Source organism: Dendropsophus ebraccatus, chromosome 12 (genome assembly GCF_027789765.1).
Source record: "Dendropsophus ebraccatus isolate aDenEbr1 chromosome 12, aDenEbr1.pat, whole genome shotgun sequence".
Classification (NCBI taxonomy): domain Eukaryota; kingdom Metazoa; phylum Chordata; class Amphibia; order Anura; family Hylidae; genus Dendropsophus; species Dendropsophus ebraccatus.
Window position 1 is genome coordinate 86,986,242 of NC_091465.1, and position 18,262 is coordinate 87,004,503.

The 18,262-nt window shown below is 44.6% G+C and overlaps 2 protein-coding genes and 1 long non-coding RNA gene across 6 annotated transcripts in view; 1 reads left to right on the top strand and 2 right to left on the bottom strand.

The window, feature by feature from the left end:
* ARHGEF19 (Rho guanine nucleotide exchange factor 19) overlaps positions 1-8,181 on the bottom strand; it is a 66,862-nt gene extending 58,681 nt beyond the window's left edge. The window contains exon 1 of the mRNA XM_069949076.1: positions 7,687-8,181. Within this exon, the coding sequence (XP_069805177.1) occupies positions 7,687-7,691 (5 nt within the window). The 5' untranslated portion in view covers positions 7,692-8,181. The remainder of the gene's footprint in view (positions 1-7,686) is intronic.
* Positions 1-18,262, top strand: part of LOC138770140 (uncharacterized) — a 181,352-nt gene that overhangs the window by 114,096 nt on the left and 48,994 nt on the right. For 3 of the 4 annotated variants that reach the window (XR_011359406.1, XR_011359408.1, XR_011359407.1), the window contains one exon: positions 8,453-8,613. This is a non-coding gene — a long non-coding RNA (uncharacterized lncRNA). Of the gene's footprint in view, positions 1-8,452; positions 8,614-15,891; positions 17,727-18,262 lie in introns of those variants that run through there. The other variant, XR_011359409.1, reaches the window with a different exon arrangement.
* The window catches only part of ANO7 (anoctamin 7), a 41,839-nt gene continuing 39,428 nt past the window's right edge, over positions 15,852-18,262 (bottom strand). The window contains exon 24 of the mRNA XM_069949077.1: positions 15,852-16,879. Coding sequence (XP_069805178.1) covers positions 16,839-16,879 — 41 coding nt within the window. The 3' untranslated portion in view covers positions 15,852-16,838. The remainder of the gene's footprint in view (positions 16,880-18,262) is intronic.

Here is an 18,262-nt window from a genome sequence, read left to right on the forward strand (position 1 = left end):
TGAGCTAGACTTATATATATATATAGATAGATATATCTCTCACCTAGTGACTAATGCAAGTGACCCCCTACAATACAGACACCTGAGGGGCCCTGATAATAATAATTGTGCATATATCTATCTCCCAGTGTCTGCAGCCAGTTTGCCCTACACTTATAGATGGCCCCCTCCCCTTATAGATGACCCCCTCTACCCCCATTATAGATGCCCCCTCCTCCCCCCCATTATAGATGCCCCCTCTCCCCCCCCATTATAGATGCCCCCTCTTCTCCCCCCCTTATAGATACCCCCTCCCCTTATGGATGACCCCCTCTACCCCCATTATAGATGCCCCCTCTCCCCCCCCCCATTATAGATGCCCCCTCCTCCCCCCCATTATAGATGCCCCCTCCTCCCCCCCATTATAGATGCCCCCTCTCCCCCCCATTATAGATGCCCCCTCTCCCCCCCATTATAGATGCCCCCTCTTCTCCCCCCATTATAGATGCCCCCCCTTCTCTTCTCCCCCCATTATAGATGCCCCCCCCCTTTCCTCTATGCTAAGCAGTATTTAAAAAAAAACAAACACACAAACTCACCTGACAACCCGCTCCCCCGGCGATCCTCTTCTTCTTCGGACGCTGTCCCCGGCTGATGCGCAGCTGCCGGGGGTGTCCCGTCCTATCCCCGGCAGCGCGGCGCATCAGTGAGCTCCCTGTACGCCGGGGCTGTGACTTCTGACACAGGAAGCGTCTCTGACGTGCGCTTCCTGTGCCGGAAGTCAGGGCCCCAGGCAGCTCACTGATGCGCCGCGCTGCCGGGGATAGGACGGGACACCCCCGGCAGCCGCGCATCTTAAAGAGACAGCGCGCCGCCGCCGGGGCCAGTCGCAAATGGCGCCCAGATTAATAAATCTGGGCGCCATTTGCAAAAGGTCAGTCGCATTGGCGACCAGTTTGGTCGCCATCTGGAGCCCTGATATGGGGTGCCCTCCTCTCCTGTATATGGGGTGTCACCCTCTCCTGTATATGGGGTGTGCTCACCCTCTCCTGTATATGGGGTGTCACCCTCTCCTGTGTATGGGGTGCCCTCCTCTCCTGTATATGGGGTGCCCTCCTCTCCTGTATATGGGGTGTCACCCTCTCCTGTATATGGGGTGCCCTCCTCTCCTGTATATGGGGTGTCACCCTCTCCTGTATATGGGGTGTGCTCACCCTCTCCTGTATATGGGGTGTCACCCTCTCCTGTATATGGGGTGTGCTCACCCTCTCCTGTATATGGGGTGTCACCCTCTCCTGTGTATGGGGTGTGCTCACCCTCTCCTGTATATGGGGTGCCCTCCTCTCCTGTATATGGGGTGTCACCCTCTCCTGTATATGGGGTGTCCTCACCCTCTCCTGTATATGGGGTGTCACCCTCTCCTGTGTATGGGGTGTGCTCACCCTCTCCTGTATATGGGGTGCCCTCCTCTCCTGTATATGGGGTGTGCTCACCCTCTCCTGTATATGGGGTGCCCTCCTCTCCTGTATATGGGGGTGTGCTCACCCTCTCCTGTATATGGGGTATCCTCACCCTCTCCTGTATATGGGGTGTCCTCACCCTCTCCTGTATATGGGGTGTCCTCACCCTCTCCTGTGTATGGGGTGTCACCCTCTCCTGTATATGGGGTGCCCTCCTCTCCTGTATATGGGGTGTGCTCACCCTCTCCTGTATATGGGGTGTCACCCTCTCCTGTATATGGGGTGCCCTCCTCTCCTGTATATGGGGTGTGCTCACCCTCTCCTGTATATGGGGTATCCTCACCCTCTCCTGTATATGGGGTGCCCTCCTCTCCTGTATATGGGGTGCCCTCCTCTCCTGTATATGGGGTATCCTCACCCTCTCTGGTATATGGGGTATCCTCACCCTCTCCTGTATATGGGGTGTGCTCACCCTCTCCTGTGTATGGGGTGTCACCCTCTCCTGTATATGGGGTATCCTTACCCTCTCCTGTGTATGGGGTGCCCTCCTCTCCTGTGTATGGGGTGCCCTCCTCTCCTGTATATGGGGTGTCACCCTCTCCTGTATATGGGGTGTGCTCACCCTCTCCTGTATATGGGGTGTCACCCTCTCCTGTGTATGGGGTGCCCTCCTCTCCTGTATATGGGGTGTCACCCTCTCCTGTATATGGGGTGTGCTCACCCTCTCCTGTATATGGGGTGTCACCCTCTCCTGTGTATGGGGTGTGCTCACCCTCTCCTGTATATGGGGTGCCCTCCTCTCCTGTATATGGGGTGAGCCGCCGATGCATGCCGCTTAGCCAGTCAGTGACCAAGGCGGGACCACCGTGGCCAGTGATTGGCTGAGCGGCCTGTCACTTTAGAAACCAGCTGTGAAGTTGCCACTGCAGACAGCGGGCAGGAGTGAAGAGAACACCAGGGAGCACGGAGAGGTAACGTGAGCTTCACTAAAGCAGGGGCTGCACGGTCATCGCTAAACAGATTTCCATCTCTGGGCTCCATGAGTCACGCTGGGGTCCAGGACGGGGGTCTCACCTCCATGTGGTAACCCTCATTACTCATCCATCTTACCACAAGCTCTGCCTCCAGCTCCAAAACCTACAGCAAAGGACACCCAAGAGTTTCCACGTGTCATTGCCAAACCAACCCCGAGGAGGACCAGCCGCAGAGACCCCAAACCAGGGGCTGATGGGAAATATCATATGTATGGAAACATGGCAGGACATAGATAGAGGATAGAAGGATGGATAGATAGATAGATAGATAGATAGATAGATAGATAGATAGATAGATAGGAGATAGATAGATAGATAGATAGATAGATAGATAGATAGATAGATAGGAGATAGATAGATATCAATAAATGTGAGCAGCACCAAACAATGTAAGCGTTAGTGGATGCCAGCGGACAGGTCCTAGACCACGAACCACAGTCAGCTAGAAGGAAATACTCCGCAGCACTCCAAAGTGCTGCAGAGTATTTCCTTCTAGATAGATAGATAGATAGCAGATAGATAGATAGGAGATAGATAGATAGATAGATAGGATATAGAGAGATAGATAGGAGATAGATAGATAGGAGATAGATAGATAGATAGATAGATAGATAGATAGATAGATAGATAGATAGATAGATAGATAGGAGATAGATAGATAGATAGGAGATAGATAGATAGATAGATAGGAGATAGATAGATAGATAGGAGATAGATAGATAGGAGATAGATAGATAGGAGATAGATAGATAGGAGATAGATAGAAGATAGATAGATAGATAGATAGATAGGAGATAGATAGATAGGAGATAGAAGATAGATAGATAGATAGATAGATAGGAGATAGATAGATAGATAGATAGCAGATAGATAGATAGATAGATAGATAGATAGATAGATAGCAGATAGATAGATAGGAGATAGATAGATAGATAGATAGATAGATAGATAGATAGATAGATAGATAGGAGATAGATAGCAGATAGATAGATAGATAGATAGATAGATAGATAGATAGATAAATAGATAGCAGATAGATAGATAGGAGATAGATAGATAGATAGATAGATAGATAGATAGATAGATAGGAGATAGATAGATAGATAGATAGATAAATAGATAGCAGATAGATAGATAGATAGGAGATAGATAGATAGATAGGTTAACAGATAGATAGATAGATAGATAGAATAAAATGATAGATAGATGATAGCCTAAAAACAAACAACATGTTTTGATGTGATTCCCGCGTCTTCATCAGAACCTGACCAAGACTTGTCAATAGGACATTAGAAAGGTTGTAGAAAATATTGCTATGCTTTACTATCAGGAGACCAGGGGTGTGGCTTATCACAGCCAATCAGATTGCTGCCTGTGTTCTGTACAACACCTTGGCAATAGAAAAGCTGTTGTCTGATAGGTTGTTGACAGGTGAAATCAGCCATTACTCCCTGTTATCAGCCACTTCAGGCTGGGGAGAGGTGACTGTAGTATTCTTCTATAGGATGTACTGTTAGGATGCTGGTGTCTTAAATGGTGGCACCTACTGCCCTGGCTAAGGCTGTGACTTCAGATGAGTTGTGAGTCTAGTGCTGTGATGTCACAGTGATGTCATCACATATGGTACGATGATGACACCCCTAGCACCCCGTTCATACATGGGTCCAGGTGGCACAGACACATGTGCAAGCCAAGAACAGCGGGCAGCAGTGGCCCCTTCCCTACCAGCCATGTAGTGATTCAATGTCTTCTGTCAGTCCATCTGTCAGCCCTCATCAGGGAACCTGCACCTGTGTCATCAGCCTCTGGTGGTCAACTAGGAATGTTCCTGTTCACTGACAGCAAGCAGAGGAATGGAAGCACAGACTGTCTATAAGAACGTCCTATAAAGAGATGAGACTGCAGCTCCCCTTTAATATTGTGTCCCTGCCAGGATTCCGGATCAGTGTGCGCCAGATGTGAGGAGTATATAGTGATATTAATTACAAACAAGGTTCTCGGCACTACTCACAACCGCTAGCGGATTCCATCCTCCAGTGTGTATTGTAGCCAATGTCTCGGAGCGTGCTACAGGTGGTGCACAGACTAAAGATACACAGTCCTTGCAATAATCTTTCCAAAAAAGAAGAAAAAGTCTGGCTCTCACCCAGGTAGCAAAAATATAAAGGTATCTTTATTCACCAATTGGGTTTACATGGCGTGGATGAACACAGATCAGGCAACAGCTGTTTCGCGTTAACCACGCTTTTTCACAGCCCTGACGTCATTACGTATTACGGTCATTTATATACAACATTACCTTCAAGTAATTAGCATATTTAAAATCACATATACAAAATAACACTAGACATAACATATGACATTAATAGCATTGACATGTAATACATATTTGCACAGTGTACACAAAGAGAGCTTTCTCTACCAGCAGGTTCCATGAATACCGGACCTATCGTTCAGACCTAGCGGTTCGATAGCTTCCGTTTTCAGTATAAGTTCAGTCTCCTCTTGGAGTAATCGCAACTGACGATCGCCTCCAGCTGGTGAGTATTTTACCTGTTTAAGACCCATAAAACATAAATCGGAGGCATTACCATTATGCACCGTGTGAACATGGGCAATCAACTTCGGACAGCCTTTACCTGTTTTCAAGGACCTTATATGTTCCGAAAATCGCACGTACATCGGGCGTATGGTGTTACCCAAATAATAAAACCCGCACGTGCAAATAATCGCATAAACTACGTATTTTGATTTACACGTGATGAAGTCCCTTACTTCCCATTTAATGGGGCCTAACTGAACAGTTCTCACATCATTCAGAAATTCGCAATATTTACATATAATTTAATTTATAATTAATATAATTAATTTAATATAATTTATGCTGACACCTATAGTTACCTGGATCATGAGTGGCTCTACCCAACCATAGATTCTTACGTTCTGTTTGCCCTGTATCCACAAATCTGCCCTTTACAATTTCATCCCGTAAGTTCTTACATCGCCGGAATGATATAAGGGGGCGCTGCTCAGTCAGATCTTGCAAGTCAGTGTCACTCTCTAACAAACGCCAATGTTTAAGTACAGTCCTTCTCACTATATTGTCCATGGGTGAATGACAAAAGGTGAACACAAATCTAGGAGAGGCATCCTTCTGTTTACTTTTATTTCTCAATAGAGACAAACGTGGGATGTTACGAGCTTTATCCCAAGCTTTTGTTATAACGTCTTGTGGATATCCACGAGTGAGTAATCGCTGACTTAGTGTGTGTGCCTGTGCCTCAAACAATGTGTCTGTATTATTTATCCTACGTAATCTTATAAATTGCCCGTATGGGACTGATCTTTTTACGTGTACTGGATGGTAACTCTCATATTTTAATAACGTATTCGTGGCACTTGGTTTACGATACCCACTTGTCAATAGTTCATTGTTCTTAACTTCTAAATGTACATCCAGGAAGTTTATTATGCGATTATTTGCACGTGCGGGTTTTATTATTTGGGTAAAACCATACGCCCGATGTACGTGCGATTTTCGGAACATATAAGGTCCTTGAAAACAGGTAAAGGCTGTCCGAAGTTGATTGCCCATGTTCACACGGTGCATAATGGTAATGCCTCCGATTTATGTTTTATGGGTCTTAAACAGGTAAAATACTCACCAGCTGGAGGCGATCGTCAGTTGCGATTACTTCAAGAGGAGACTGAACTTATACTGAAAACGGAAGCTATCGGACCGCTAGGTCTGAACGATAGGTCCGGTATTCATGGAACCTGCTGGTAGAGAAAGCGCTCTTTGTGTACACTGTGCAAATATGTATTACATGTCAATGCTATTAATGTCATATGTTATGTCTAGTGTTATTTTGTATATGTGATTTTAAATATGCTAATTACTTGAACGTAATGTTGTATATAAATGACCGTAATACGTGATGACGTCAGGGCTGTGAAAAAGCGTGGTTAACGCGAAACAGCTGTTGCCTGATCTGTGTTCATCCACGCCATGTAAACCCGTTTGGTGAATAAAGATACCTTTATATTTTTGCTACCTGGGTGAGAGCCAGACTTTTTCTTCTTTTTTGGAAAGCATATAGTGATATACATGGTATATAGAGATGTGATGAGTATATAGTGCTATGCACAGTATATAGAGATGTGAGGAGTATATAGTGCTATACACAGTATATAGAGATGTGAGGAGTATATAGTGCTGTGCACAGTATGTAGAGATGTGAGGAGTATATAGTGCTATGCACAGTATATAGAGATGTGAGGAGTATATAGTGCTATGCACAGTATATAGAGATGTGAGGAGTATATAGTGCTATACACAGTATATAGAGATGTGAGGAGTATATAGTGCTGTGCACAGTATGTAGAGATGTGAGGAGTATATAGTGCTATGCACAGTATATAGAGATGTGAGGAGTATATAGTGCTGTGCACAGTATGTAGAGATGTGAGGAGTATATAGTGCTATACACAGTATATAGAGATGTGAGGAGTATATAGTGCTCTGCACAGTATATAGAGATGTGAGGAGTATATAGTGCTATACACAGTATATAGAGATGTGAGGAGTATATAGTGCTGTGAACAGTATATAGAGATGTGAGGAGTATATAGTGCTATACACAGTATATAGAGATGTGAGGAGTATATAGTGTTATACACAGTATATAGAGATGTGAGGAGTATATAGTGCTGTGAAGAGTATATAGTGCTGTGCACAGTATATAGAGATGTGAGGAGTATATAGTGCAGTATATAGAGATGTGACCCCCTCCCCGGCTTCTCCAGGACCTCATTGCCTGATGCAGAAAGTTGGGCAGTTTTGCTCCCCCAGCCTCCTATTCATTGTGCCGGGAACAAAAGGATTAACAGAGAATAACAGTGACAAGTCTGTCAGGCAACGCTTTCACTTCTCCCCGCAAGCAAACAAAAGTAATGGACCCCCCACCCCCATCTTTTCAGTGCCCCCCTAACCATAAGTGCACCAACCCCCTCCTCCATCCGCCTCGGGCTTCAGGCAGAACAAGTAGAATCCAGAGCGGACCCTTCTGACTAACTGGCTGAAAGTTTTCGGATCAACAAGTGGAGGGTGGGGGGTGAGTGTGGGAATCCACTGGACTGCAGCGGGGCCTTGCACACAACAAAAGTAGCATTGATGGGGCCCGGCTAACGTTCCAGCAGACAGGACACAGTACCTCATTGTGCGAGTCCTTCACCAGCTCCATCCGCTTCTGGGTTCTGGGTCTTCAGACGGAACATAGCTCAGGGGCTGCAGGAGGCCACAATCCCAGGGTCTCTGGCTCCGAGCCCTCCGGCCTGGTAAGGCCTCTGTGGCCTGGGACGTCCCTTGTCTGGGCTTTTCCTTTCCAACAGGTGCTTCCCGGTATCTCCCTCTCCATGTAAGTCCCTCTCACATCCCCTTTGTCTCTTTCCCTCCCCTTGGATGGTTAGCTTTCATCCTTGCCGCAGAAGCTTCTGCACAATCTGAGTTTTGGATGTTTTGCGGTGTGGCCCCCCAGCATCTCCTGCGCGCCCCCCGGCTAGGTCATCTTCAGCACCTGTCGCTCATCCTTGGCCTGAGTGTGCCCGGCCTGGGTGCTGCTGTGTACAGAGTGTGAGCCTGGGAGTGTGTGTACACTGGGGACACAGCGCAGGGGGGGAGGAGGGAGACCTGACTCCTAGTGTTGTGCTGACATGTCCCAGCCACACGCCCCAGCCCCCTCCCTTCTTCTCCCAGTCCCTCCAGACATGTCTCTGCTCACAAGCTCAGAACTGGTTTGGCAGCTCCCGAAATAACAGGGAGATTCTGGGAGGAAGAAACGTCTCATCACACAAGAGAACTGTGCCAGGCGGAGGGGATAGGAGGGGGCACCCTGCTTATCATTGGCCAGGAGTGGGTTAACAAGGGTAATGCTGCCAGCCAACCCCACAAAGTGGCTGAAACTTTCTTTTTTTTTCTAGGCAAACAACAGGCTGGAAGCAAACACAGTGACTAAGACCCCCATCCCCAGCGCGGCTGCCAAGTCCCCTCACCCCTACCCACATAGTGAACTGGACCCAAGAGCCGGCCGGCCCCAGTGCTGACAGTGTTGCTCCAGGTTACTCCTTGATCGGACAATAAGGTGACCAAAGACAAAGTTATACAAAAGAGAATATATCATAAAAATCAATTATAAGGGGATCAATTACTTAAAGTAGTTGTGCAGGAAAATCTTAGACCCTCCCCACTGCATCCCTGTGGCATAAAACAAGAAAGAGTCATACTCACCCTCCTCGCTCCACTGCTCTCACTGTGCCATGTGTCTCTGGTCCTATCTGTCCTTTGTCTGCCAGCTGCTGCTGATATCCCGCTCCCAACTCAGCCAATTACCGAGCCAAGCGTGGAGTAGACTGTCAGCGTAAGCTGGGAGGAGAGAACACAGATGGGACCAGAAGATGGCACAGTGGCAGCAGCAGAGGAGGTAAGGGGGTAAGTATGGCTCATATTTTGTTTTATGCCACAGAGGCAGTGGGTAAAGTCTACGATTTCACTGGACACCTCCTTATTATTGAACAGAGTGACACCACATGGTCTTAGTGTACATAAAAAAATACATTACTGATCCTGTACTGATCCTGAGTTACATCCTGTATTATACTCCAGAGCTGCACTCACTATTCTGCTGGTGGGGTCACCATGTACATACACTACATTATTGATCCTTTACTGATCCTGAGTTAGTAGCTAGGTCCTTATGCTAATCAGGTAGTTTGGAGCACTGGGGCCAGAGGTGGATTGGTGCCCTGAGGTTGATAGCCCCGCCCTCAGTGCTCCAAACCACCCAATTAGCATAAGGATATAACTAATAACTGCACGGGAGCAGTGCCGAGGATGAAGGTAAAAGACTTACGTGCAGAGAAGGGACGTATCAGCAGATTAGATTTGTCTGACCTGCTAATAGTTTCCCTTTAAGGCCCTCACCACAGTCACCGCTGACACTTCTGAACCTGTCTCTCCAGTGACAGCCAATCACTGACCAAGATGGGACAGAGCGCAATCACTGCAGAGACGGGTTCATATGTGGCTGCGGTGGGTGGGGGACCCAGAGACATGGCAGGAGGACACCAGGGGAGCGCATAGAGGAGAGCAGAACAGGTGTATTATTTTCTATATACTGACGCTGAATACCCCTTTACAGCAAGGGCTGCCGCCCAATCATGGAGCTGTGTAATTGGCGATCCAGCAGATCAGCGCTCGCCTAGCTTGCCGTCTTATCCTGCCCTCACTGTCAGTGAATGGAAATGTTATCTAAATGATACCTAATCCTTGGGTTTGGTACAATTGCATCTTGTCTAGCCAGTCCTCAGGGAGATACAGTGCTTGGACTCCAGACTGATACACTGTAACAAACCATCAGACTGCTGCTGTGTTTATAAGCATGGAGACAGATTGGGATGTACCCTCCTGGTAGACATCTGTGACCTGTAGAAAACCTGAGACGCTGCCGGCACACACATCTGTTTACACGCTTCCCATATTGGATTCTCGGTGGCATCCATGTCCCATAGATTTCTGTGATGGGGTTGTCACATGTGGATTAGCGCCTTTCAGTGGGGCTAATCCACATTCAAATCCATGCTCCAAGCTCGGGGCAGACGGCCCAGGCTCAGGCCCAGGCTCGGCCTTTGATTTCAGCCAGGGATCTTCTTCCAAATCCACAGTGGATTTAGTGTCAATAATTGTGAGGTGTGACCGTCCCCTCATAGCCAGGAGCTGTGAGATGCGAGGACTCCAGACCCCGGCGGATTACATTCAGACGTTAATATTTTTATTATTATGATTTTGGAGGTATGTGCCCGGGGCGGTCACATGAGGGACGCGGTGAGCTGCACCTGCACCTGGAGGCTCCGCAGGAACATGTTCTCACTACATGGAACCGGAGGTCGCACAAGACCCGGAACATCACACAGCGTATGCATGGTGTTATATGGTGCTGAGAGCTTGCAGTATATAACCTATACTAACACTGTAACATAAGAAGAGTCCAGCAAGTTCAACCTACAGAAACCCCACTGCGTGATCCAGAGGAGACAAAACTCTTCTGAGGCAGATGCCAACTGCCCCATCACAGGGAGAAAATTCCTTTCAGACTCCATTATGGCGATCAGTATAATCCCTGGAACAGCGTCCGATCACATGGGATCTAGTGCCCATAACTTGTAATATTATATTCATAGAGAAGCATCCAGACCTCTCCTGTACTTATATAATGAATCAGCCATGACAGCATCATGTTGCAGAGAGCTCCATAATCTCACTGCTCTTACAGTAAAGAATAGAGTTCCATAGCCTCACTGCTTTTACAGTAAAGAATATAGAGAGTTTCATAGCCTCACTGCTCTTACAGTAAAGAATATTGCAAGTTCCATATTCTCACTGCTCTTACAGTAAAGAATATAGAGCGTTTTATAGTCTCACTGCTTTTATAGTAAAGAATATAGAGAGTTCCATAGTCTCACTGCTCTAACAGTAAAGAATAGAGAGTTCCATAGTCTAACTGCTTTTACAGTAAGGAATATAGAGTTCCATAGTCACACTGCTCTTACAGTAAAGAATACAGTGAGTTCCATAGTCTCACTGCTCTTACAGTAAAGAATATAGAGCGTTCCATAGTTGTGCTGCTCTTACAGTAAAAAATATAGAGCGTTCCATATTCTCACTGCTCTTACAGTAAAGAATATAGAGAGTTTTATAGTCTAACTGCTTTTACAGTAAACAATATAGAGAGTTCCGTAGTCTCACTGCGCTTACAGTAAAGAATCTGCGTCTGTGTTGGTGGTGAAACCTTCTTTCCTCTAGACATTAGGCCGTACTATACGTAGTGATTATCATAAAGATTCGCTATAACGGTAAAGAATAGAGAGTTCCATAGCCTCACTGCTTTCACAGTAAGTAATATAGAGTTCCATAGTCTCACTGCTCCTACAGTAAGAAATATAGAGTTCCATAGTCTCACTGCTCCTACAGTAAATAATAGAGAGTTCCATAGTCTCACTGCTTTTACAGTAAGAAATATAGAGTTCCATAGTCTCACTGGTCTTACAGTAAAGAATACAGTGAGTTTCATAGGCTCACTGCTCTTACAGTAAAGAATATAGAGAGCTCCATAGTATCACTGCTCTTACAGTAAAGAATATAGAGAGCTCCATAGTATCACTGCTCTTACAGTAAAGAATATAGAGAGCTCCATAGTATCACTGCTCTTACAGTAAAGAATATAGAGCGTTTCATTCCCCTAGACATAAGGCCGTACTATATGTAGTGATTATCATTTAAAGATTCGCTATAATGAACGTTAGTAAAAACTAGCAATTTTGTAGCGAATGATTGAGGTTATTACATTCACCGATTACTGTTATGAACGATTGTTTTTACGTCATTATATGGTCGCTAATCATCCTTCAGGACGACCCACAATATGTTTTATCGGCGAAGACTGATTACATGATCCGATGTGAGAACGATCGGCAAACTACCAGCGATTATTGTTCAACATGCTGAAATACAGAAATGAGGAATCTTTGTTGTTTGATGGCCGGGTGTTATTACACGGACAGATATCCTTACATGTAGGGTGTTATTACACGGACAGATATCCTTACATGTAGGGTGTTATTACACGGACAGATATCCTTACATGTAGGGTGTTATTACACGGACAGATATGCTTACATGTAGGGTGTTATTACACGGACAGATATCCTTACATGTAGGGTATTATTACATGGACAGATATCCTTACATGTAGGGTATTATTACATGGACAGATATCCTTACATGTAGGGTGTTATTACACGGACAGATAACCTTACATGTAGGGTGTTATTACACAGACAGATATCCTTACATGTAGGGTGTTATTACACGGACAGATAACCTTACATGTAGGGTGTTATTACACGGACAGATAACCTTACATATAGGGTGTTATTACACGGACAGATATCCTTACATGTAGGGTGTTATTACACGGACAGATATCCTTACATGTAGGTCATTATTACACGGACAGATATCCTTACATGTAGGTCATTATTACACGGACAGATATGCTTACATGTAGGGTGTTATTACACGGACAGATATGCTTACATGTAGGGTGTTATTACACGGACAGATATCCTTACATGTAGGGTGTTATTACACGGACAGATAACCTTACATGTAGGGTGTTATTACACGGACAGATAACCTTACATGTAGGGTGTTATTACACGGACAGATATCCTTACATGTAGGTCATTATTACACAGACAGATATCCTTACATGTAGGTCATTATTACACGGACAGATATGCTTACATGTAGGCCGTTATTACACGGACAGATATGCTTACATGTAGGGTGTTATTACACGGACAGATATGCTTACATGTAGGGTGTTATTACACGGACAGATATGCTTACATGTAAGCCGTTATTACACGGACAGATATGCTTACATGTAGGGTGTTATTACACGGACAGATATCCTTACATGTAGGGTGTTATTACACGGACAGATAACCTTACATGTAGGGTGTTATTACACGGACAGATATCCTTATATGTAGGGCATTATTACACGGACAGATATGCTTACATGTAGGGTGTTATTACACGGACAGATATCCTTACATGTAGGGTGTTATTACACGGACAAATATCCTTACATGTAGGGTGTTATTACACGGACAGATATCCTTACATGTAGGGTGTTATTACATGGACAGATATGCTTACATGTAGGGTGTTATTACACGGACAGATATCCTTACATGTAGGGTGTTATTACACGGACAGATATCCTTACATGTAGGGTGTTATTACACGGACAGATATGCTTACATGTTGGCCGTTATTACACGGACAGATATCCTTACATGTAGGGTGTTATTACACGGACAGATATGCTTACATGTTGGCCGTTATTACACGGACAGATATCCTTACATGTAGGGTGTTATTACACGGACAGATATCCTTACATGTAGGGTGTTATTACACGGACAGATATCCTTACATGTAGGGTGTTATTACATGGACAGATATCCTTACATGTAGGGTGTTATTACACGGACAGATATCCTTACATGTAGGGTGTTATTACACGGACAAATATCCTTACATGTAGGGTGTTATTACACAGAAAGATAACCTTAGATATAGCCATGTAGCTGCCCAGCTGAGGTTATCAGTCATCCTCATTGTCTCACTGACAGACATGCCTGCAATCTACCGCCAGGCCTGGGCGACTGCTCCCAGCCTCCACTACCCCTGTGATTGATCCCTATGAGCTCCCGTCACTGTGCTCACTTCATTTGTGTGATTATAGACGGCAGTGAAGCCTCCATGACGTTATGGAGGGGGGGGGGGGGGGGCACAGCCGGGCTGTCACTGCCTGTTTGTGGCTCTCAGGCCGCGCAACCTGCATCAAGATCAAAAGCAGCAAATTGGCAGTGAATGTGTGACAAGGTGTCAGAGGCAGCGGAGGCGGATTACGGTGATGTCTCACTCTGCAGCCGCACTGGTGCCTCATGCCTCACCAGGAGCTCCACATCACCAGCTCCACAGCTACATTGTCAGCCTGGACGCTTCATCCACAAAACATGGAAAAAACTCTGAGTACATAGACATTCCCCATCACAGGTTATTCCTGTACATTCTGCCGCCATGTCTCCTGGAGGAGAGCTCTAAGGGGCGCTGCACAACCGCCACAGTCAGCAACATGCACACAACGGCCACATAACAGCAACAATAAAGTGATGCTGCAGACTGTTACTACCGATAGCAACTGCAGATAAATACCTCAAATTGTTACCCCCTATTATCACTATACATTGTTACCCCCTATTATCACTATACATTGTTACCTCCTATTATCACTATACATTGTTACCCCCTATTATCACTATACATTGTTACCTCCTATTATCACTATACATTGTTACCCCCTATTATCACTATACATTGTTACCTCATATTATCACTATACATTGTTACCTCCTATTATCACTATACATTGTTATATCCTATTATCACTATACATTGTTACCTCCTATTATCACTGTACATTGTTACCTCCTATTATCACTATACATTGTTACCCCCTATTATCACTATACATTGTTACCTCCTATTATCACTATACATTGTTACCTCCTATTATCACTATACATTGTTACCCCCTATTATCACTATACATTGTTACCTCCTATTATCACTATACATTGTTACTGCCTATTATCACTATACATTGTTACTGCCTATTATCACTATACATTGTTACCTCCTATTATCACTATACATTGTTACATCCTATTATCACTATACATTGTTACCCCCTATTATCACTATACATTGTTACATCCTATTATCACTATACATTGTTACCCCCTATTATCACTATACATTGTTACCTCCTATTATCACTATACATTGTTACCTCCTATTATCACTATACATTGTTACATCCTATTATCACTATACATTGTTACCTCCTATTATCACTATACATTATTACCGCCTATTATCACTATATATGTTACCTCCTATTATCACTTTACATTGTTACCTCCTATTATCACTATACATTGTTACCTCCTATTATCACTATACATTGTTACCGCCTATTATCACTATACATTGTTACCTCCTATTATCACTATACATTGTTACCTCCTATTATCACTATACATTGTTACCCCCTATTATCACTATACATTGTTACATCCTATTATCACTATACATTGTTACCCCCTATTATCACTATACATTGTTACCTCCTATTATCACTATACATATTACTGCCTATTATCACTATATATTGTTACCTCCTATTATCACTATAGATTGTTACTGCCTATTATCACTATATATGTTACCTCCTATTATCACTATACATTATTACCTCCTATTATCACTATACATTATTACCTCCTATTATCACTATACATTATTACCTCCTATTATCACTATACATTGTTACCTCCTATTATCACTATACATTGTTACCTCCTATTATCACTATACATTGTTACCTTATATTACTGCCTATTATCACTATATATGTTACCTCATAATGGAATACCTCACCTAATTGGGGCAGGGTGACAGCTTTCCCACATAAGCAAGGTGACCATAATTTTAGGGAACTTTTTGGAGGTAATATTGTGATCGGCATTGACCCATTTTTGAAGATGAAGAAAGGAGATGAGAGGATCGCCTTTTTCCATATGTGAACCTTGTTGTACTTTACTTGTGAAACATATTGTACTTTCTAAAAGAGGGAATAATGAATACAAAGCCTCAATATCCATGAAATAAATATTTATTCCCCATTTTCTTATTTTTGCAATTTCTTGACATTTTTTTTCCTTAGTTACTAAACTACAAAGTGAGGTGAAATCCAGGATTCTACATCAGAAAGATAAGTGACAGTACTGTGCATGCCTGAGGGACCCGTCCAGCTTCATCTGATGGTGTCACAGCTCTCCTCCACCAATCCAGGATCCGGTGACACACTGATGGCAGGAGGGTATACGGACAGTATGGCAGAAATCTACATTGTATTATATTATAGGATATGTTCCCTTGTGCTTGTGGCCCCCAGAGGGGTTCGGAAGACTGATCACTGCTCCTGGATAATAATTATCTAAGCCCTTCATTGTGGGTAATATGGGGGAGTCCACAGAATCATGGTCATGACTTACCCCAGTTCTACCACAGCAGTCACCAGAGTGGAGACCTCTCTAAAAACAGGTTAAAGCATCAGTAAAGGTATCCCTGACCACAAGGAGTCCATCCATTGCCAAACCACCACATAAGCATGAGGATGGGACACTGGATCTGCCTTTGCTATGAGGGTCAGTGGAGGAGGAACAGTGCTGAACTGCTCCTATGATTCCCATTTGCTGCTCGGGGGTGGAGCCTCAAAGCACCAGAACCTTCTAACTCACTTTCCTCTCATTCTTCCCCTTTCTGGAGTTTTTTTTTTGTTTTACACATCTTTATACCTTTAAGGCTGAAAAATATTTCCAGCTGCTTTAGAAAATATTGATGTAGATGCAAATGTCTAAGGTCTCTTTGTGCTCTGGGTGTGTGCTTGAGCAACAATGAAATGTGTCATCTAGAAAGCGTGCAGCGATTGTGCTCGACAGCAAGGACATTGTGCGTTCTACATTGAGTTTTGTCCTGTGCCCCGGGTGGAAGACTCAAGTTTGGTTGCGGTGGAGACCCATCTCTGGATAGATCAATGACTCCTTGGTGGTTCTACGTTATGTCGCCATCGTCCTTCCATATCGCCGTGGATGACTCCGATCTGCATACTCAGATACTGTCATTCAGGCCGCAGGGTGAAACGCAACTTGCTGTCAGGAAGGAAAATCAGAAATGGCTGGTGAAGAAAGATGCAGTAACCTGGCTAAGAGGAGCAGGTCACCTACCCTGTTGAACAGACCCTCTAATACATGGCACACAATGGGTTAACCATTTCATATTATTGCTATAAATTCACCGTAAGTGGGACAGTAACTTAAAGAACCGGAAAATCAGCGGCAGTAGAATCTAAACACCACACATTGAGCAGCGTCTACAGCTGCATGTGGTCATAGTGAGTATGCGATAATATCCGGATCCTGAGTGGTCTCTCCAGGACTGTGCACCTGTGAGTGTCCAGGACGTGAGATGCGGCAGCTGGACATCACATAAGGAATGTGCTAGGGGGGGGGAAGAATGCACGTCCATTATAGGATTTGGAAAGCGAATGTTTAAATTATCCCGAAACAAAAGAGGAGTCAGAGTACAAAGTGCGGAGCGCACAATGCGGCCGCAGAGACCACGGAAAATAAAACACCTCAAGTGTGCAGAATAAAACAGCGGCAGAGAGAATAGGATTAGCGGCATAATACCATTACCCCAATGCCCGCGCTCAGCATTCCTGTCTGCCACCGAATCTCTCACTGCCGCCATTGTCCGGCCCTCCCTTCATATTTAATTTATGTTAATCTGTTTGTCCTAAAAGTGTCTAAGAAAACGGCAAAACTGTCGTGAAAGAGACGACTGCCAGAAAGTTCTAGAGGAAACCCAGATTATTACTATGGGTTACATACATGTCTGCGATCCTGGCCGAGAGGACCCATTGAGGTGTCAGTATATAGTGATTGCCTGGTCCTCTCAAACAGCTTTACGCTATACTCTCTGTATTCATCCTTTTACGATCCACACTTTAATTTGTTGAAAATAAATTACATAAAAGTAAAGGGCTGACACGCAGCTTGTAAAGTCATGAAAAGTTCCAAAACTTTCTATTAGAAAAACACTCACTGTATGCTCACCCTAACCTAATCCTGCTCAGATCTGTGACAATGTATCTGTGTCGAGACATATTGTATGTGCTGCTATCTACATTGTTTCAAACTACAGGGGTGACAAGCAGTCTCTAGGTGTAAGCAAGACTGTTCCCCACTGAAACCATGTACACTAGAATTCTGGCATATCATTTTGCATAGTTTTTAAATTTTACACCACTTGCAGGATTTTTCTGAAGAGAAGGGGGCAATGTCCAATGAAAATGCTAGTTTCCCAGCAGGCAGGGGCCAGGAGGAGCATACTAAACAAGCTCTACTTACCCGTCCCTGAGGCCTCCGCAGCTCTACGTTACAACTCCGGGACTCCTGCCGGGTTCCTGGATCTCCTTCTCCAGTGACATAATGACTTGGCTGATTGATAGCCTGTTCAGCCAGTCAGTGACT